Source organism: Sebastes fasciatus, chromosome 7, assembly GCF_043250625.1.
Source record: "Sebastes fasciatus isolate fSebFas1 chromosome 7, fSebFas1.pri, whole genome shotgun sequence".
Classification (NCBI taxonomy): Eukaryota; Metazoa; Chordata; class Actinopteri; order Perciformes; family Sebastidae; genus Sebastes; species Sebastes fasciatus.
Genome location: NC_133801.1, coordinates 2,418,815 through 2,439,385, shown reverse-complemented (window position 1 = coordinate 2,439,385; position 20,571 = coordinate 2,418,815). Strand labels below are relative to the sequence as shown.

The window sequence follows — 20,571 nt, the reverse complement described above, 5'->3', positions numbered from 1 at the left end:
GTTCTAGTCATAAATCAGAAATAAACATGAACAAATTAATTAATTAAATTAAATTGTGTATTTATGATGGCCATTCCTTCAAGTTGTTGCAGCAATTTTTGGGTTGATATCATTTGTTACAGAGATTTGGTGATAAATTGAACCAAATTTAAATTTTACCACTCGAGAATTAATAAAAATGATCAATAATCCCTCAAAAATCCCACATTAAGACACCAAGACCTTGAGGAACACCATAGAAAAAGCCATGTCTGTGTTCCAAATCCAATTCCATGTTTCCAAAACCTGCCAAAAATAAATCAATAAATAAATGACTCGATAAATAAACAAATAAATGTGTCATTAAATGTAGCAAAAATAATATAAATGTAGCCATTAATTACTTGATAAAATGAGACATAAATTTATATTTCTGTTTTAATTTGCTTCTTTATTTATTTGTCTTTGTATTAATTAATTAATTTTTGCATTTATTTTTTATTTATTTTTAAATGTATGTATTTATTTATTATGTATTTATTTTGTATTTATTTTTAAATGTATGTATTTATTTTGTATTTATTATGCATTTATTTTGTATTTATTTTTAAATGTATGTATTTATTTATATATTTATTATGCATTTATTTATTTCTGCACAATTTTCCCTTTGCATTTCACCCCTTTTTTTATTTCACACTTGTTTATTTTTGTATTCTTTTCTTTACACATTTCATTATTATTAAACGCTCGTAGAAAGTGGTCGGCGAGTGTGGTGACATGGTTTAAAGAGCGTGTCCCGCGGATGGAAAGCTTGGTGCGTCTCATACCGGCGCTAGAGGGCGCCTTAAGCGTCAGTATGTAACGCTGACGGCCGTGACGAACCGTCGGTATTTGACGCCCTGGGAATGAGAACGGGCTGAGTTTGATGTGCTGGTGCCACCCATTGCATTAGGAAGTGACACCAAGGGGTCTGACAAAGCATCAGTATGTGACGAGTTGGCATGAAAACATGTTTTTTCTACTGCAGTTTGGATTAGATTTACGCTTCTTGTCGCCGTGTTCTGCATATTTGGGGTCAATTTATTCAATTTGGGCCTCACAGCCTGGTGGAAAATCTGTTGTTAACGCTCTGTGCGTTAATTGAAAGTCACTTGTAGCGCAACGACTGTGACTGTGACACGGCCGATGTGTGTTGCAGAGAAGAAGAGCTAAATCATCAGTATGTTGTGCCTCCTGTCCACTTTAATGTAATGCATGTTGCATCCTCTAGGGGACGCTAGCAGTGTATAGTGGGGACATTACGTATTAAGTGTCATGTGCCCACTTCCACTGTATTAATATTACACATGCAGCATGTAGAGATAATTCTGTTCTCTATCTGAATCCTTACATCTTTAAACTTGACCTCAAATCCTCCATCTGCACACTCTAATTCGATGTAATGATAGCAGCTGTAGCCTAAATGTCAGTACGTTACTAACATATTTAAATCTACTCATGTATTTTAATCTAGATATAAAGACAGACATCTGGTATGTCTATGGAGGACAGAACCTGCCAAAATCATCTGTCAAAATAAATAAATAAATGACTCCATAAATAAATAAATATGTCACTAAATGTAGTAAAAAATAATATTAAAAAATAAATGTAGCCATTAATTAATTGATGAAATGTGAAATAAATTGATATTTCTGCTTTAATTTGCTTCTTTATTTATTAATCTTTGTATTAATTCCATTATTTATTTATTCTTGTTTAATTGTCCCTTTTATTTAATTATGTATTTATTTAATTTATTTTTTTAAATAAATGTATTTAATTTTGCATACATTTTTTATTTATTTTATATTCATTTTTAAACGTATGTATTTATTTCTATATATTTATTTATTGATGCATGATTTTCCCTTTGCATTTCACCCCTTATTCATTTTATTGTATTTATTTATGGATTCTTTTATTTACACATTTCTTTTGTGTAAATAATAAATAAATGCATAAATATATAAATAATTAAAATCCATTTTAAATAAATATAAAATAAATAAACTATAAATGCAAAAATAAAAAATAAATTCATTCATTCATTTAAAAATGTATATAAAAAAATACATAAATAAATAAAAGGGAAAATTAAACAGAAAAGTAAATGAATAAGGGAACTAATACAAAGATAAATAAATAAAAAAGAAAAACAGAAATATCCATTTATGTCACATTCTCAATTAATTAATGGCTACATTTATTTTTAATATTATTTTTCCTACATTTAATGACATTTTATATTCATTTAGTCATTTCTTTTTTTATTGAATTATTATTTTTTTATTTTGGCAGGTTCCGTCCTCCATATATGTCAGCCCAGTACATGTAGGTGTATATTTAGCAGCTGGTGTCTTATAATCCTGACATGTAATCCATCTGTTCTGCCTGTTTCCACGTCTTTGACCTCAACTGTAACCCGATGAAAAGACAAATCTGAAGACACTCAGACGTTATCATTGTTCTCCATCTGCTATTCAAAGCTGCTCCGCGTTCATCGCTGCTCATTTACACTCCGACACCTCGTCAAAACTGACGTGATTATTACCCCACTTTGTCCATTAAAAGGTCTTTAAACCACAAAGCATCAGTTTTCCTGTTTCAGTGCGTGTGTGTGTGTGTGTGTGTGTGTGTGTGTGTGTGTTTGTGTGTGTGCTACTGTACTCTGGCATTACGGCTGTAATAACATAATCCCAGAGATTTGGCCTGACAGCAAGACAGTATGCTGCCGATTTCAACTGACAGTAGGGAATTATCATCACCACGCACTTCACAGACGGCTAGACATGTGTTATTATTGCTGCTGTGAGGCTCAACATGTGGCCCGTCGGCCCTCCGAGGGACGCTGACGGCAGCAGTTTAACGAAGAGTGAAGCGATTTGGAAGTTAGGTCGAAAAAATCGAAGTCGGCAAAAAGTATTTCTTTCTTTCTTTTTTTCTTTTTTTCTTTTTTTTTTTTGGCTCGCATGAGAGTTGACTACTTTAATCCGTTTTCCTTTCCTATTGGTCTTAACGCTTTTATTATTTTAATGTCCTGTTGGTTTTAAGTTGGTCTTAGTGTTTTATTGTGTTGTTTTAATGTTTTTTTTTATGTTTAACTGTACAGCTCTTTGGTCAACTTTTGTTGTTTTAAAATGTACTTATAAGTTTATATCCAAATAAATTTGGATTGGATATTTATTTTTTTATTATTATATATTATTTATTTATTTATTATTTAGATATTTCAAATTGTTTCTAGTTGTTTGACAGACCCCGGTAGTTTTTTTGTTTTTATTCATCTTCCTTTCCTTGCATTTTATTTGTTGTATAATTTATTTTATTTTTATATTATTTTTATACTGTAAAATATATTTACTGAATTTTTTTGTAACGAAAAAAATGTGAATATGTACTTTATGTAACTGCTATATTGAACTTTCTAAATAAAGTATTGGAAGTTAGGACGAGGAAACCATCAGGGCCATTTAACGTTATTAAATATATGAATATTAGTTTACTTTAATTAGTATTTGTTTCATCAACAGTTTTACTTTTAATTCATTGCACTTTACTCAACGTAATGCTACTTGCAGCTTACTGTCTTTGTACTTGTTTTATGCCCAATTTTTTTGTTATTTTATATTTATTTTTAAATGAATTTATGCATTTAATTTTTTTTAATGGTTTTAGCCACATTTTGTATTATTTATTTAATATTTATTTAATTTCATTTATTTATTGTTTATCTTTTTTATTATTTATTTATTATTTATTATATTTGTTTTAAATGTATGTATCTATTTATGTATTCATGCATTTATGGTCATTTCATGTCTTTTTTTTATTTTTCTTATTATATAAACCATTCCCCTGCATACTGAATATTGTATATGGAGAGAATGACAATAAATATATGTGTTACTGTTGCACAAATGAAAAAATGCAGCTTAAAATTTAAGTTCCTTGTTCATTTTACAGGACAGAAAATATGCTAATTTCATACACTGAACATGCAGCCTCCTGGCGACGCCTTTGGTTGTCAGAGACTCAAACGCAGGAGGTGGACGGGTCCAACAAACACAAGGCGTTCATCCAGGAGACCGCTGTTTGTGCCCCGTGTTCACAGCGTTCAGCCTCATTTTCACTGTACAAACATAGTAATTTTAAGCCCAACAATGTTGTTTTTTCCTAAACCTAACTAGAGTGGTTTTATTGCCTAAACCTAAGCAAGTGTTTTTGTTTAATTCACAACATCAAGCGTGCGTTTAGTGTGACCGGAAAGTGACGCAGAGGGGTCTGAGAACGTGTTGTCTCTGCACACTTACACTCTTTTTTATAGGAGTTAGATCAAGCTGCGAAGTTGTAAACATCAAATTTAATTCCAATCCCAACAGGAGCGCTGTTTGTACACAAAAAAACCTGAAACCTGACCTGTGCGTGATCTCTCCTCGTCCTCCCGACGTTCCCACATTGTGATTCAACATCTAACAGTTTGCCTGACTTGTCCCGCAGTTTCCTTTGTTCATTTTAAAGGTGTGTGTCAGCAGCTTGTATTCATATATAATCACATCTGCTCTTCACTGAGCGAGCAGGTTCAAGGACGCTTTGACAGGATCTCAATAATGAAGCTCTTTGCTCTCAGGATCTGAGAGTCTGAGCAGCAGATAGCTGGATATCAGACATCCTCAACAGAAAATGACGGATTTCCTTTTGAATGAAGGAAATATCTTTAATACTTCTGGTTCAACAAATGTCAAAAGTGGTTATTTTTTAAGCTTGTAAGGTGCTATTAATGTTAAAATGACTGTACTTATTACAACACAGGAAACAGAAATGAAGCCGTTCATGAAAGCGCTGCACAGACTCGGCTACAGATGAAACTCTTTGACACCTTTAGAGAGAAGAAGCGTCCCAAATAAAACAATAATAATAAAAATAAATGTAGTCATTAATTGATAAAATGTTACTAATTACGATAATTCTGTTTTAATTTGCTTCTTTATTTATTTATTTATTTATCTTTACTTTAATTTTTTTTTAATTTTCCCTTTTATTTATTTACGTATTTATTTTAATTAATTTATTTTTAAATACATTTATTTATTGTTGCATTTATTTTGTATTAATTTTCAAATGTATGTATTTATTTATTTATGTATCCATGCATTTATTTATTTATTTATTTCTGCACAATTTTCCCTTATTTGTTCCCCCAAACTTATTAATTTATGTATTCTTTTCTTTATACATTTCGCTACACATTTATTTATGCAATTCTCTGGGTCACAGCATACAAATACATACATTTAAAAATAAATAAAAAATAAATGCAAAGATTATTCAAAAATTTAATAAAAATAAATAAATAAATGAATAAAAGGGAGACTTAAACAGAAAAGTAAATAAATAAGGGAATTAATACAAAGATAAATAAATAAAGAAGCAAATTAAAACAGAAATGTATGTCACATTTTATCAATTAATTAATGGCTACATATATTTTGTTATATTTTGTTACTACTTTTAATGACATTTATTTTGTTTATCGAGTCATCTATTTATTGATGGACTTATTTTTTTTATTTTGGCAGATTCCATACCTTCCTTTCTAAATGTGAATTATATAATTTATGAGTTATAATAAATCAAAATTTGGATGGTAATTTTTCAGTGAATGAAAACATGGTGTGTAATAAATATAGTGTTAACAGCGTTGGTGGTGTGAAGAGACAGCGGCTGGCATATGGACGTCCCCCCCCCGCCCGTCTACATGAAACAGCAGCAGCCTGCTGCCAGATAATACATACAGATCTACTTTAATACAAAGAAATCTCGTATTATTCCGCCCATTACGTAAAGGGATGAGATTATCGATACACAGATTAATGAACATCCAATGGCGTAACGCCCCGCCCCCTCCACCACCCCGCCACCCCGCCACCCCGCCACCCGCCCGTCTGCACACAGCACTTCAATCATCCACATATAAAAATAGAAAACCCCACAATGACTTGCAAGTTTAGTTGTTAGATTTTAGTCTTTATTGTACTATTTTTTTTTCTTGACAATTTGCTAGCGGACATGTGAAAACTTGGACCAACAAAAACATCATCATTATTATTATCATTTTTTTTTTTTTTTTTTTTTATAATTACAGCATTTCGCCAGACTGCGCGGTAGGTAACAGTGAAGAAGATGTGTTTTAAAAAAAAATTAAAACAAGAAAGTAGAATTCAAACCAAACGGGGAAAAAAAAAAAAAAAAAAAAAATTGACTTTAATATTTGATGGTGTTTTTTTTGTTTTTTTAAATTCATGTACACAATATAACAGTCTAAAAACATTAAACACACAGAGCTGAAGACATTGCAGTGTTGGTTGGGAAGTGGCAGTCCTCAGGGCAGTTTATATACTGTAGCATGGTCCTGCTGTATACTGTCAAATATCTACTGGGGACGGAGACGGAGGTTGGGGGGGGGGGGAGGTTTAGGGGGGGGGGGGGGGGGTTTTTGGGGGTCGGGGGACTACAAACCGAAATGGCCGTCAATATAAAACTAAGTCTTTTTTTTTTTTTTTTGTCTTTAAATCCACCAATCAGGAGTCGGTAGAGACGGAGAGCAGAGTTAAGTAGCTTGACGAGGAAAATAGGGCGGCGAGGGAAACGGGGGGAGGGGGAGGTGGAATGTCTCGATTTTCATTTTTTACATTTTTCTTTTTCTCTCGTAGACAAATATAAAATCTCACAGACAAGCAAAGAAAACAAAAAGTAAAAACACGTGATGTTTTTGTATGTATGCGTCGGACGGAGGGGGACGGATGGAGGGACGAAAAGAAGGGCTTGAATTATTATTGCTTTCTGAGTAATTATTATTTTATCTCATCTAACATGAATTGCATCTTTTCTCATTCTCTCAAATCTCTCTCTTTCGCTCTCTTTTTCTCACCATGGTGTTCTGTTAACACGTGATTACTCCGTTTATTCGGGAGGAAGGAGGGATGAAGGGAGAGGAAGAGGAGGAGGAGGAAGAGGAGGAGGAGGGGAAGGAGTTAGGGGGCGGCCGGGGCTCAGAGCGAATCCTTGCTCAGCGAATCCCGGGCAGTTCTAATCCTCTTTGTGTGGCCTCACACGTTTCCCGCCTTTTTGTCTGGTAAAATGATGAACAGAAGAGATTGAACAAATTTATTAAAAAATAGGAATCTTGGAAAAATAATAATAATAATAATAATAATAATAATAATAAACAGTCATATAAAAAGGTGTTGTGTTTTAGTGGTTTCAGTACAGATGTTGGTCTCTCTAGTGTTGGGTTACTTTACATTATCTTTGGACGTACACAAAGCAAACAACAACAACACGTCACATTATAGTGGAGGATCATCATCATCATCATCATCATCACATGAACAGGAAGACGTCTTTCTGCCTGTCTGTCTCTCATTGTCCTACATCTGTGTAGTCTGTCCTTTGTGCTCAGAGGTCACAGACTCTTGACCTTGAAGAGGTTTTTCCCTGAAATCAGATAACCTGACCGTCAACCGGTATGTCGTCTGTCTATGTATCTGTCTGTTTGCCCCCCCACCCCTCCAGAGAGAAAGAGAGAGAGAGAGAGAGAGAGAGAGAGAGAGAGAGAGAGAGCAGGCTAGTTAATCTGGCTTGTTGAAGAGGCTCCGTGACACTTTGATTTTACCCGCTAATCCGTTGATGGACTCAACTCTATTGATGTCTGCTAAACCAGCTTTTCTCTTCCGCGTCGAAACAGAGAGCTAACTAACTAAGCTACGGCTAGTTAGCGCTCGAGCGGCCAGCTGCCCGTCAGCTGGAGGATCGAAGGAGGGAGGCCGAAACGCGGAGCTCGACGGTCTGCAGCGAAAGCCTTGGCGGGTTTTAGCTATAGGGCTGTCAACCGATCGATTCTTATCCGTTAACCTTAAAGGGAGATTTATCAAGTATTAATAAACTCTTATGCTGCTTTATGCAAAATGTATGTATATATTTATTATTGTAAATCAATTAACACAAAACAATGACAGATATTGATCAGAAACCCTCACAGGTACTGCATTTAGCATAACACAATATGCTCACATCATAACATGTCAAACTGAAGCCCAACAGGCAACAACAGCTGTCAGTGTGTCAGTGTGCTGACTTGACTATGACTTGCCCCAAACTGCATGTGATGATCATAAAGTGGGCATGTCTGTAAAGGGGAGACTCGTGGGTACCCATACAACCCATTTACATTCACTGACCTGGAGGTCAGAGGTCAAGGGACCCCTTTGAAAATGGACATGGCCATGAAATTTAGCACAAATTTGGAGCGTTATTTAACCTCCTTCATAACAAGCTAGTCTGACATGGTTGGTACCGATGGATTCATCAGGTTTTATAGTTTCATATGATACCAGTATCTTCACTCTAGCTTTAAAATTGAGCCGCTACAATTTAAAAATTGCAAGCTGCGTTAAAACATTTTATTAAAACGAATTTGCGTTAATGCGTTATTATCGCGTAAACTTTGACAGCCCTAGTTTTAACCCTTCTTATATTAGTGCATTTACGCTTTGGTTACACAAATGGTGGAGGGACATACGATCAACAATAAAATCGTTCCCCTGACTGCATTGAACCCAAAAAACTAAACAAAAATTGCTCATCATTTTTGTAAACAGAGCAACGAGGAGTCTTGCAGCATTTTGCAGCAGTTTGTTAAGTTGGTGATCACACTAGTTTAAAGGAACAGTGTGTAGGATTTCGGGAGGTTCTATTAGCAGAAATGGAACATAATATTCACAACTACTAAGAATTCGTTAGCTTAGAATGAGCATATCTACGTAGGGGGCAGGTCCTCTTCACGGAGTCCGCCATGTTGCTCCTCCATGTTTCTACAGTAGCCCAGGACGGACAAACCAAACTCCGGCTCTAGAGAGACTTTACTCGTAGTTCACGCTTGAGAAACTGCGGTAGCGTGAGCCGCAGAGTGCTAAACCGTGTTACTCCTAAGGTAGTGTTATTACACCGAATTCACACCAACAATTAACAGAAGACGCTAAAAGTTCAACTTTTCCCAACTTTTTTTTGGGCGCACTTTGCCGCAGAATCAAACCGCCGCAGCTCGCTGAGCTTTTCATAGACATTGCATGTCACTTCTCCGCTGCTCTAGCGTGAATTTGGCGTTACGGTAAGGATGATCTTTCAAGCGAGGCGAACAGCGTTACCGCGGTTTTGCACTCTGCGGCTCACGTTTCGGTTGGTTCCAATCTGCAACCACACCACTCAATGCCGCCAAATCCTACACACTGTCCCTTTAAGCATACTGTGTACTTTACTTCCCTTTGAAAACATCACCACACGCTCACTTTGAGCATTTCTTGTAAAATTGTCAGCAGATAACAAGTTAATCTTGCAAAAAAAACTTCCTGAGATAATTATCATTTTGGTGTCTCTGCAGCTTGGGCTTATTCAGCGTTAGTATGGAAGACGACAGGACGGAGAGAAGACTTAACCAGTCTAATTTAAACCTCTTATAGTAACTGAACTGATCTGTAAGGACTTTCGGTGTTGGCTGGAAGACTTTGATTGAAAGGAGAATCAAATCTGCAAAAATCAATAAATCATTTCCATCTTAAATGGAGGGTTCATGAGCCTGTTAGCAATAGTTTCAGACATGCTGGGGGAGAAAAGTAAAGAAAGTAATACAGATTTAACTTAACTGACTCGTGTACATCTGACGGAAGAAATACACTATTTTAATCAATACAGCGGCGCAACAGCTCACATTTCACTCAGGTAACCGTGACCTGGAGCATCTTTTTAGGTTTTTTAAGTCTATTTCTTTTGTTTTAAAGGCGTAACGATGGGCGAAGGGCTTGGGCAGTGCCAATCGCCATCTTGATAGACGCTCAAGACGACCTTTAACGTCTGTATGAGACGCGCCGGGCTTTCAACAAACTCCAATGTAAACCTATCCGTGTCATTATAAACACTCAGAGCAACGGACGTAATCACTCTGATTGGCTGTTCAGCTTAAACCAATCAGTGCACGAGAAGAGAAACGGACGTGAGGAGAGCAAGCGGACGAGTAAAGTCAAGAGGACAAACACAGAAGACTCTTCTCATTTTTCATCTTCATTTCATCTGAGTTTTTCCCGTGTGTGTGCGTGCATCAGGAAGGCTAACTTGGCGCACTTGTGGCTTTCTCCTCCTTTAACCACAGGGCTATCCCCTCATGACAGTTTGGGAGTCCCGTAGAGAGTTTCCCTCAGAGGAACCGTATTGTTGTCTGGGACTACGAACATTATTTTCAACTTTAGTTTTGAACCCGAACTATCTCTGTCACATCATGTTGCTCGCGACAGCCTCAGGCTGTTATAATTAAAAATGTGGAGCTCAGATCACATTTTGGCCAAGACGGAGACACCCTCCGGCTGAAAGACTGACAGGAACGGACGGTCCTAAGCGAGTTATAAGAGGAGCGAAATGCCCGTTGACGCGCAGAAGGAACTGTGTAGAATAATTAATCAAAACGACACGTTTGATGTGCACATAAGCACGGAGGGTTCTGTGGTTTAACAGTCTGATGCTAGTTGCATAAAATGTAACCAGCGGATCTTCCGCGTCTGTGCGCAATTGTGGCTTGACAACATCACTATAGTTAAAGACTGCAGCGGTGCGCTGAGCTGGCTCTCTGTATATAGACTTATCTCGTCTGGGACAGAACATGATAAACATCTAAGTATGATATTGTTATCGTTATTTTAATTGTGGTGAAAACCGGGACAATTTGTTAGTGACTGTTGAAAACGGGGACATTTGAGTGTTTTACAGATATTTGTGGAGACTCGGGACACGTCAGCTTTAAACCGGGACAGTCCCGGACAGACCGGGACGTCTGGTCATCAGCCTCGACCACCAGCGGTTAATTTCAACATTGATAACGAGTTACAAGTGTTGTTGACCTTGTTGTCTCTGCTGGCAGCTGTTGTGCAGTTAAATTCTGTATTTTGTAATGCTACTGCTGACTACAGGCACAGCTATTATTCAAGGGCACATTAATTGCTGTGTCCAGCGCTGCTTCCTGTTTACACCTGCACGTGCATGCTCAGTGTACGTGAATGGTCATGTGATATGCGTTTTCAGGCGTGGTAGTATGGACGGAGATTAATTCTGAAACGTCTCTAAAGCGCTCGTCTGGACGGAGATCGTTTTTTTAAACGTATAAGTGTGGATGTAGCCTGAGGTGAGTTCAATCTTAGGAAAAGAGTTTGAGCTTCAAAGAGGCGTCCAGTGAATCGCACGGCGGCGGCAGCAGCAGGAGCCGCGGCGCTCCCCCACAAACATCTGCCGGGGCTGTATGAGATCAAAACGAGGCGGGTTGCCGGACAGCGAGCCTCACGCTGCTCTTGAATGGAGAGGGAGGCTGGGGGCTGATAAATATTGGACGAGGGAACAAGAGCACCTTCTGGTTCACGGGCACTTTCACCTCCTCGTGCTCGGCGTCCAGCAGCTTCTTCGGCTCCCAGGTGGGGAGCGTGTAAAAACGGTACGAACGAGAGGTGAAGCTTTGCTGGAAAAAGAAGCTTAGGAGACGTAAAAATGTCTTCACATCATCCATTGTCATGTCTGCAGGTCATGACAGACTGAACCAAATAAAAGCTCTTAAAAGGCCTGTTTCATGTCGTTATAGCTCGCGCCGTGACAGACTGCCGCCGCGTAGCAGTTCATTATGTTTTTTATCTGAGTTCATGAGCAGTCAGCATCCAACCATAGCTGCCCTGGGAATCCACGCTCACCACCTGAGTCCTTGTTATTGTTAAATGGTTTAGTTGTCTGGCTGTTCATGAACTTTAGAATGAAATTAGCAGTCACTAAATGAAATGCTTGTCTCTCCCTCTCCATCTCTCTTCTATCGAACACTCGCTGGATATTTACAGGTGAACAAACACTTATTTAACAACAACTTATTTAAAGGGATTCAGGAATCGTTTTTATCATGCATTCACTCAGGAGAGTTAGCATGCCTATGTATGCGTGGTTCTGCATAGGCTTTATTTACTGTATGTGTGTGCAACTTTAAAATCAGAATTTTGGGAAACACACTTTTTCAGTTTTAATCTTGTCGTATCAGGATGTGGTTAGCCTAGCTTAGCACAAAGACTGGAAGCAGGGGGAATCAGCTAGACTGGCTCTGTCGCCAGAAAGAAATGTTGGCATTGGACGTTTCTGCAAAACCCCGGATACGTTGGATGACGACATTTTTGAATATGTTTCATATCAGCCTCGTATCACACTTGCAGAAATGCAATACCACGAAAAAACATCATGGATGTGTTCAAATAATTAAACAACATAACAACTAGGGCTGTCGATGGATTCAAATAGTCAATCGTAAACTAATCACACGCTTTTTTTATCTGTTTATCGGTTTTATAGTTTACTATTATACCAGGATCGGACTTTTCTTCTGCCTTTCTTTCAGACATTTTCCAAACTTTATTTTGACGTTTTTTCTGACATTTTTGGGACTTAAAAAAAAAAAAAATTGGACAATTTTCTCCGAATTTTTTCAGACTTTTTTCGGACACTCTTCATAACTTCATATCGGACATTTTTCGGGCTTTTTTCGGACATTTTTCGAACTTTTTATTGACATTTTTTTGGACATTAACTTGGACAAAAACCCTCACACATTCACATATCTGGAGGTCAAAGGTCAAGGGACAGTTATATAGATGAGTGTATATTTAACCTCCTTTGCGACAAGCTAGTATGACATGGTTGGTACCGATGGACTCATCCGGTTTTCTACTTTCATATGATACCAGTATCTTCACTCTAGCTTTAAAACTGAGCCCGACACAACCTAAAAATCACAAGTTGGCAAATAAATTAGTAACGACGAATTTGCGTTAACGCGTTATTATCGCGTCAACTTTGACAGCCCTAGTCAAAATTATATAAAAATGTCCATCGTGTATTTTTTTTCTATATCGTTTCTATCGCGATATAGGCTTGCTATATTTTTATTTTTATTTTTTTTTCAATAATTTTACTTAAAACTGCTTAAAATGTCCATTTTGCACTCAAGTTCTTAAAATGAGAAAATACTAATTTTCATTTGTCAAGTATTTAATTCACACAGGAGTATAGAAGAATAGGCTTTACCATGTGGTTATTTCATAAAGACTATTTATTTATTGATTACCAGAAAACATGCGATATCGTGATATATATTGTGACGGACAATTTCTGTAACTTTAGACATTCCTACCTACTTCAGGCTGTGATTGGTCAACAACAACTTGACACAACTATTTCTGTCACTTGAATGAATGAATGAAAGAGACTTTAAATTATATCACATCTCCTTCGGTACCGATGGATTCATCAGGTTTGTCTAGTTTCATATGATACCAGTATTTTTTCACTCTACAAACCAAAAATCGCAAATTGCGCCAATGTGTTAAAGAATTTAGTGGCGTTAAAACTAATTTGCATTAACGCTTTATTATCGCGTTAACAGCCCTAATAAAAACGTAACATAACCGTAACAAAGCAACAGAACCACTACGGTTTAGGAAAGAACTACATGGTCGGGCTTAAAACTACTACGTTTGTACAGTGACAGTGACGCTAAACGTCGTGAACATGGGACACGAACGAACCGCTGACTGCAACGTGACGCACGGGACACGAACAGCGGTCTCCAGGATGAAAGCCTCGTGTTTGTTGGACCCATCCACCTCCCATCCCGCCCGCCACGTGTGTCTCTTTACGCTATATAAACTACATCACTCGCTCTGACTGAATGCAAAAACGTCGCCATTCAACGTATCCGTGGTTTGCAGAAACGTTCAATACCAAAAAAAAAATCCTGACGACTGGGCTGTGCATCGAGTCTTTGTGCTAAGCTAGGCTATCCAGCAAACATGATGTCAGGAAGACGTTTAGATCATCAGTCCAGACCCACTGTTTGGACATCTGCGGACGTGCACTTCAGGTTGACATCAATAGTTGAACGTTAAAAAGACGTCTACAGAAGTCGCGCAAAAGCTTTCATTCTGGCTCCTCAGTGGACGTCTTCGGACGCCGACAGAGACGTTAAATTGATCCTGAGTGATTGATACTAAGTATTAGCTTAAGTTGTGAGCGTAATTTAACCTCTTTTGCGACAAGCTAGTATGACACTTTAGGTTTTCTAGTTTTATATGATGTCAGTATCTTTACTATACAACCCAAAAATTGCAAGTTGCATTAATGCGTTAAAGAATGTAGTGGAGTTAAAATGAATTTGCGTTAACGGTTTCTTATTGCGTTAACAGCCCTTATAACAACGTAACGTAACAACCGTAACAAAACACCTATAGGTAGGTTTAGGAAATAACTCCATGGTTGGGCTTAAAAGTACTACGTTTGTACGGTAAAAATGACGCTAAATGTCGTGAACCGAACGCAAAAACATCGCCAACGTATCCGTGGTTTGCAGAAACGTCCAATGCCAACATGTTTTCCTGACGACTGGGCTGTGCTTCCAGTCTTAGTGCTAAGCTAGGCTACCCACAGCCTGAGTGATTGATATCGATCTCCTCATCTATCTCTTGGGGGAAAAAAAAAGGCGAGTAAGCGTATTTCCCAAAATGTGTTGAACTATTCCTTTAACGTGTGTTTGCATGCGTTTATGTGTAACTTTACATTTGGCACATTTAAAGTGTATTCATGCAAGTATTAACTTACATGAGCGGTGCATTTCCTCATACATGTGTTCACCTGTGTGCATAAATGTGTGTTTTCTTAGTATGGAATGTCGGCGTCGTAACACCCGTTCAGACCGTTGTCGACGCACAGCTCCCTCTCTAATTGGTCGGTTGCTGCTGACATCACGTTCTGAACGATGGCCACCGCCGCCTCTCGGAGATCCCTCTTCCTCATCTCCTCCTCCTCATCTTCCTCCTCCTCCTCCTCCTCCCTCTCTCCTCCGTTTTGTGGAGACTCTGCCTCCCTTCCCTCCTCTTCCTCCTCCTCCTCCTCCCTGCTAACGGCTAACACTAGCTCAGGTTGTTTACTGCTATCGTTAGTTATGGTTATGGTTATTGTTGGTACTTGTTGTTGTTGTCTGTTGTTAGTATCTCCATCTTTGCTGCTGCAGCTGTTTTGTGGCTCATTAGAGTCCCGGTCGGCGTGCTCTAACTCACCGCTGTTCACAGCCGCCGTGGCGTTGATGATCTTGGCGTTGGCCTCCTCTTTCGCTCCCCCTGCCTCCTTGCTCTTCTTCACGGGGCTGCCCCCCGTCGTCTTCTTCTCCTCCTCCTCCTCCTCCTGGTGATTGTGTGTGGCGTTCTCCTCCCCCGTGCCGTTGGAGCAGCCGTTCTCCCCGTTGGTCACCGGAGCTTCGGCCGGCGTCTTCTCCACCTCCTTCGGCGCCTCCCCTCCGGTCACCTCCTCCACCGGCGTCTTCTTCTCGACCGCTGCCGCCACCGGCGCCGGTGTCTTCTCGGCCTCCGCTGCGTCTTTGTCATTGGACTCCTCGGTCGCTGTGGCGACTTCACCGTCAGCAGCTGCTTCCTCCACTGCTTCTCCTGCCTCCGCGGCCTCCTCCTCCTCCTCCTCCTCCTCTTCCTTGGCGCCCTCGCCCATGTCCACGCTGGTGGACTTGCCCTTTCGCAGGATGAAGTTCTTCAGGGAAACTGCACGGCCAAAATGTGTGCGCTTGGCCTTGGCTGACTTGCCGTCTTTGCTTTCTTCTGCCGCTCCATCCTCACCTGCAGCGAAGAAGAGGAGTTCAGGGTTAAAGTTTCTTTATGAATGATGAGAAACAGAACTTCCTCCTGCAGAATGATTAATCACAAAGGATTTAAATAAATTCACTAATAGGTGAGTTTATGGTTTTCACAAGAATAATGATTAAGAGAACTATATTTAAAGCTGCCTTAATTAATTTTGTGCCACTAGAGGGGACGAAAAAATGTAATATAATGAAACATACATCCACCATATCATTGGCTTATGTGTATCTGTCACAGGTATGTGTGGCCATCTGATGAATGTAAGTCCAATATTTATCATGGGTGGGAAAAAGAAATCGCTTCACTTATGTAATACAATTTTATTTTTACGATTTTTAAATTGTTTTTTTTTTTATGTCAGAATCGATATATGTACTTCATCTGAGTCTATGTGGAGGTAAAAGGAAGTTACCGCTTTTATTGTGGTAGTCTGAGTAACGTGACGTCATATCCGTTCCGTATCCGTCAACCAAAACAAACGTTGGAGGGTCGTCGTGGAAACGACCTGCACCCTCACATGTTAAATCCAGCGTGGTAAACACTACACATCCAGTAAAGGATGGAAACACTTTGGGTTTCACACATTGACAGGAAAAGCAGAGCTAGACAGAGCAGAGCTAAAGCTGCATGCTAACTTCTAAAAAAGGCCAAAGTATGTCCGAAATATGGCCCAAAAATTTCCAAAAAAGGCAGAAATTTGTTCAAACAAAAGTCCGAAAAAGGCAGAAATATATGTCTGAATCAAAGTCTGAAAAATGTCTGAAATATTTTCGGAAAAAAACGTCAGAAAAATGCCCGAAAAATGTCTGCAAAATATCCGAAAAAGTTAGCAGATAGCAGGAAACGTCATCGTATCGCGGTAACGTTGCGGTCGAGCCGGCCGTCGCTCTCGTCTCCGTGGTCAAACGGGCCGACGCTACGACTGTTGAGCACCCAGATACTGACATCATGTTCTCTGCATTGAAACGGCCCGATGGAGCTGACCATGATGGATAAAGAGAACGGAGCTGACGGGAGAGCTAGAGACCACCTTGGAGAAGTTAGAGGAAGTAGACACGTGGGACTACGTCCGCTTTTCAAAATAAGGTGTTAACAAAGGGAACTGTATACAAAATACATATATGGAAATAAGATTGATTGGATTATATTCACTATTACTCTACTTTTAGCTCCATTTGGGTCTCCATGTAGCAACTCAAGAGAAAAATAATAAAATAAAACCATTTGCAATACAACAACTGTAAACTGTGTTTTTTAATCTACTTTGAAGCAACTACTCACATTTCTGTTTAAACCTCCTACATTTGGGTATTCTCCTGATTCTGTATTTTGTACCATGTTTTTCTTTCTGCAGCGGAAGCAGAGCAGAAACAGCTATATTTAGTCTTTGCTGTTGACTGAAGCCACAGTGGGATTTTAATTTCACATCAGATGTTGAATATTTTATTTGGGGAGAATGTTCAATTACATTACCTCCTCCAGAGTTAGCAAGCCACTACCTCCTGTCTGTCCTCCCCGGACGGGGACGGTGTGAACACGATGTCAGGGTCTAAATGTTTTAATGGAGTCCATGTTGAACTGTGGTGCCAAAGAAACCACTCTATTGTGATTTGTATTCACTATTTTAACACTAGACCATGAAGGGAACAAGTTGAATAATACACTTCTAGGGACTTTTACTTTGGAAAAACTCTAAATTAATCCAGTTTTTTTTCGGAAATATTTCAGACGTTTTTCAGATTTTTATTTAGATATTTATTTAGGATATTTTTGGACCATATTTCGGACATACTTTAGAATTTTTTCGGCCTTTTTTCAGACATATTTCAGACATTTTTTAGACATATGTTGGCCTTTTTTTAGAAGTTAGCATGCAGCTTTAGCTCTGCTCTGTCTAGCTCTGCTTTTCCTGTCAATGTGTGAAACCCAAAGTGTTTCCATCCTTTACTGGATGTGTAGTGTTTACCACGCTGGATTTAACATGTGAGGGTGCAGGTCATATCCACGACGACCCTCCAACGTTTTCTACTTTATCGTTTCGGCTCGCTGCGGTTTGTTTTGGTTGACGGATACGGAACGGATATGACGTCATGTTACTCAGACTACCACAATAAAAGCGGTAACTTCCATCTACCTCCACATAGACTCAAAACGATTGTTTGCATCCCGACTCTGTAGGGATAGTTACTCGGATTGAAAGTACCTGTACAGCAATGGTTCCCAACATAGGATCGAGCCCTCTCTAAAGGGTCACATGATAAGTCTGGATGGGTCCATTAGATGATTAATGGTGTTAAGTTAAAGTTCTCTAACACCTTCCTCTGATTGGTGCATTTTAGAAATATTGGATAATATTGGCTGCTGCTCACCTGCAGCTGCAGTTGCATCCTCCTCCCCGCTGGGGGCGCACTCCGTGTTGGCGCGTTTGGACTTTGGGATGACGCGCTTCTTGAAGGAGGTCCAGATCTCGTTGGCGTGTTGCGTCACCGTCCCACCTCCCGCCGTCGCCGCCTTCTCCTCCTTCTCCTCCTCCGCTCCCTCAGCCTTCTCCTTCTCCTCCCCTCCCTCCGTCTTGGCCTCCTCTTCTCCTCCCTCCGCCTTAGCCTCCTCTCCTCCCTCAGCTCCTCCCGCCGCCGCCTCCTCTGGCTTGTCGTTGTCAGCAGAGTCTTTGTCGGAGCCCTTGGCCTTGCCGCTGATGCCGACCATGGACGGGTCCCTCTTCATACCCTGGAAGGTCCAGGAGCGTTTCAGCTTCCACCTCTTCTGCCCCGACTCCTTGGAGTCCAGCGTGGAGGAGTCTCCGCCTCCTTCTCCTCCTTCTCCATCCTCCTTGACTTCCTCTCCTCCTCCTCCTCCTCCTCCTCCGCTCTTCTTGTGCGCCTTCTGAGCCATGAGCTTCTTGAAGGAGTGCCAGCGCTTCATGTGCTTGGTGGTTGCCGAGGAGGACGACGCTTTCTGTTCGCCCTCTGCGCCTCCCTCTGCAGCTCCCTCTGCTCCTCCCTCTGCTCCTGCTGCTGCTCCTCCCTCCTCTATGGTGGAGTCGGTGGTGTTAAGTGCTTCAGGGTCTTCCAGCCGGTCCAGGGACTTGGACCGAACCTTGACTTGTTTCTGGGGTTCTGCGGCGGCGCCGTCCTTCTTCTCGGTGCTGCGATGGGAGAAGATCCTCGCCACCGGCTTCCTGATCATATCTCGAACTGTGGATTTAGCCTCCGCCGCTTTGCCCTTCTCTGCTTTCTTCTCCTCCTCCTTCTCTACGTTTTCTGGAGCTTTCTCTATCGCTCCATCTCCTTCTGCACCTCCCTCTGCTCCTCCCTCAGCTGCTGCGGCCTCCTCGCCTCCTTTCTCTCCCTCTTTCTCGCCTCCTTCGGCAGCGCTCTCCTCTCCTCCTCCTCCGGCGGCTGTGCTCTGCTCTTTCTTCTTCCTTCCTGCCATCACCTTCCCCAGGCCGCTCTTGTTGAGGAAGGAGTCCAGGAACGAGGTCTTGGGCTCGGCAGAGGAGGTGTTTTCCGAGCTCTGAGGAGGTGCCGCCTCCCCGCTAGCTGCTGCTTCTCCCTCCTCGGCTCCTGCCGCCGCCGTCGCCGCCGCTGTGTCGTTATTCACTGTCTCTTTGTTATCGACAACCTCGTTGTTGACAGCGGTGCCATCTTTATCGACAACTTCGCTGTTGACAGTCTCTGAGTTTGCGTTGGCGTTTTTAGCCGGCTGCTCAGCCTCTGTCGGCTTGCTCTCGGGGGTTTTCCCGTCTTCCTGGACCACCGGCGCCGCGCTGGCCTCCGTCGCCGCCATTTCGGAAAGGGAAAACAAAACAACAACAAAAGAAAAAGTGTGTTCCTTCCTTTTCCTTCCCTGGCCTTCTGCCCTCCTCTTCCTCTCTCGTTCTGGTGTTTCGTTCCTCCCGCTGTGGTGGCGCTCTCAGGTCATGGAGAGCACGGTGGAGAACAGTGGCGAGGAGGAAAGATACTCAGCATCCTACTTGTCCTCCAAAACTCCTGCAGAGAGAAGAGGAGAGGATGTGGGGAAGAGGGGCAGAGAGAGGAAGAGGCGCAGATGGTTAATAGTCTGAATCAACACCATAGACACTCAATTAGTCTGGTCTAGACGGTGCATTGAATGGGGAATGAAGTGTAACAAAATAGAGAATCTCAGCGGGAAATGCAATGCAATTATGATGTTTCCTAATCAGTCACACTTCCAAAACTCACACCCCGTGTGATCTGATGTGGGACACACACACACACACACACACACACACACACACACAAACACACACTCCTCCTTTCTCTTTTTAAATTAAATGGATGAAGCAATAAAAAAGGCCTGAGTTCTTAAAAGCTGTGTTTTTATTCAGTCAGGAGTTGGCTGCTTGATTTTCATCAGCTGGTGTTTCAAAACCAGAGCTGGTAGTTATCCAGATATTTAAAATGGTTTTGTGTTTGACAGTCTCATCCAGCTCAGATGGGACATAGTGATGCATGTTGAGAACTTATCTAAAGAGATTTAGCATCGCACGGCCTTAAAGTTGAATTACTAGGAACAAAATTAAAAACGAAAGTCAAACTTGAGATATCCTGACTTTTAGTTACTAGTATGGGTCAAGCTCTAAAAAATATTGGATCCTATATTTCCAATAAAGACTAGCACCTTTCACATCACATCATCAAACACGTTCTCACTCCCAACTCCTCAAATACCGCCGCTTGGTCAGCGCCCCTCGGCATCGGAGAACGACGCACGGTGTCAATATGCTCTCGTTACATGCATGGTGTCCTTTCAAAATAAA

At 40.6% G+C, this 20,571-nt stretch overlaps 1 protein-coding gene across 1 annotated transcript in view; it reads right to left on the bottom strand.

Moving 5' to 3' along the window:
• Positions 1-6,502: 6,502 nt before the first annotated feature.
• The window catches only part of LOC141771086 (uncharacterized), a 54,463-nt gene continuing 40,394 nt past the window's right edge, over positions 6,503-20,571 (bottom strand). The window contains exons 2-4 of the mRNA XM_074641009.1: positions 18,161-19,780; positions 15,201-15,767; positions 6,503-7,153 (exon numbers count right to left, since the gene is read on the bottom strand). Of these exons, the coding sequence (XP_074497110.1) occupies positions 7,131-7,153; positions 15,201-15,767; positions 18,161-19,577 (2,007 nt within the window). The 5' untranslated portion in view covers positions 19,578-19,780 and the 3' untranslated portion in view covers positions 6,503-7,130. The remainder of the gene's footprint in view (positions 7,154-15,200; positions 15,768-18,160; positions 19,781-20,571) is intronic.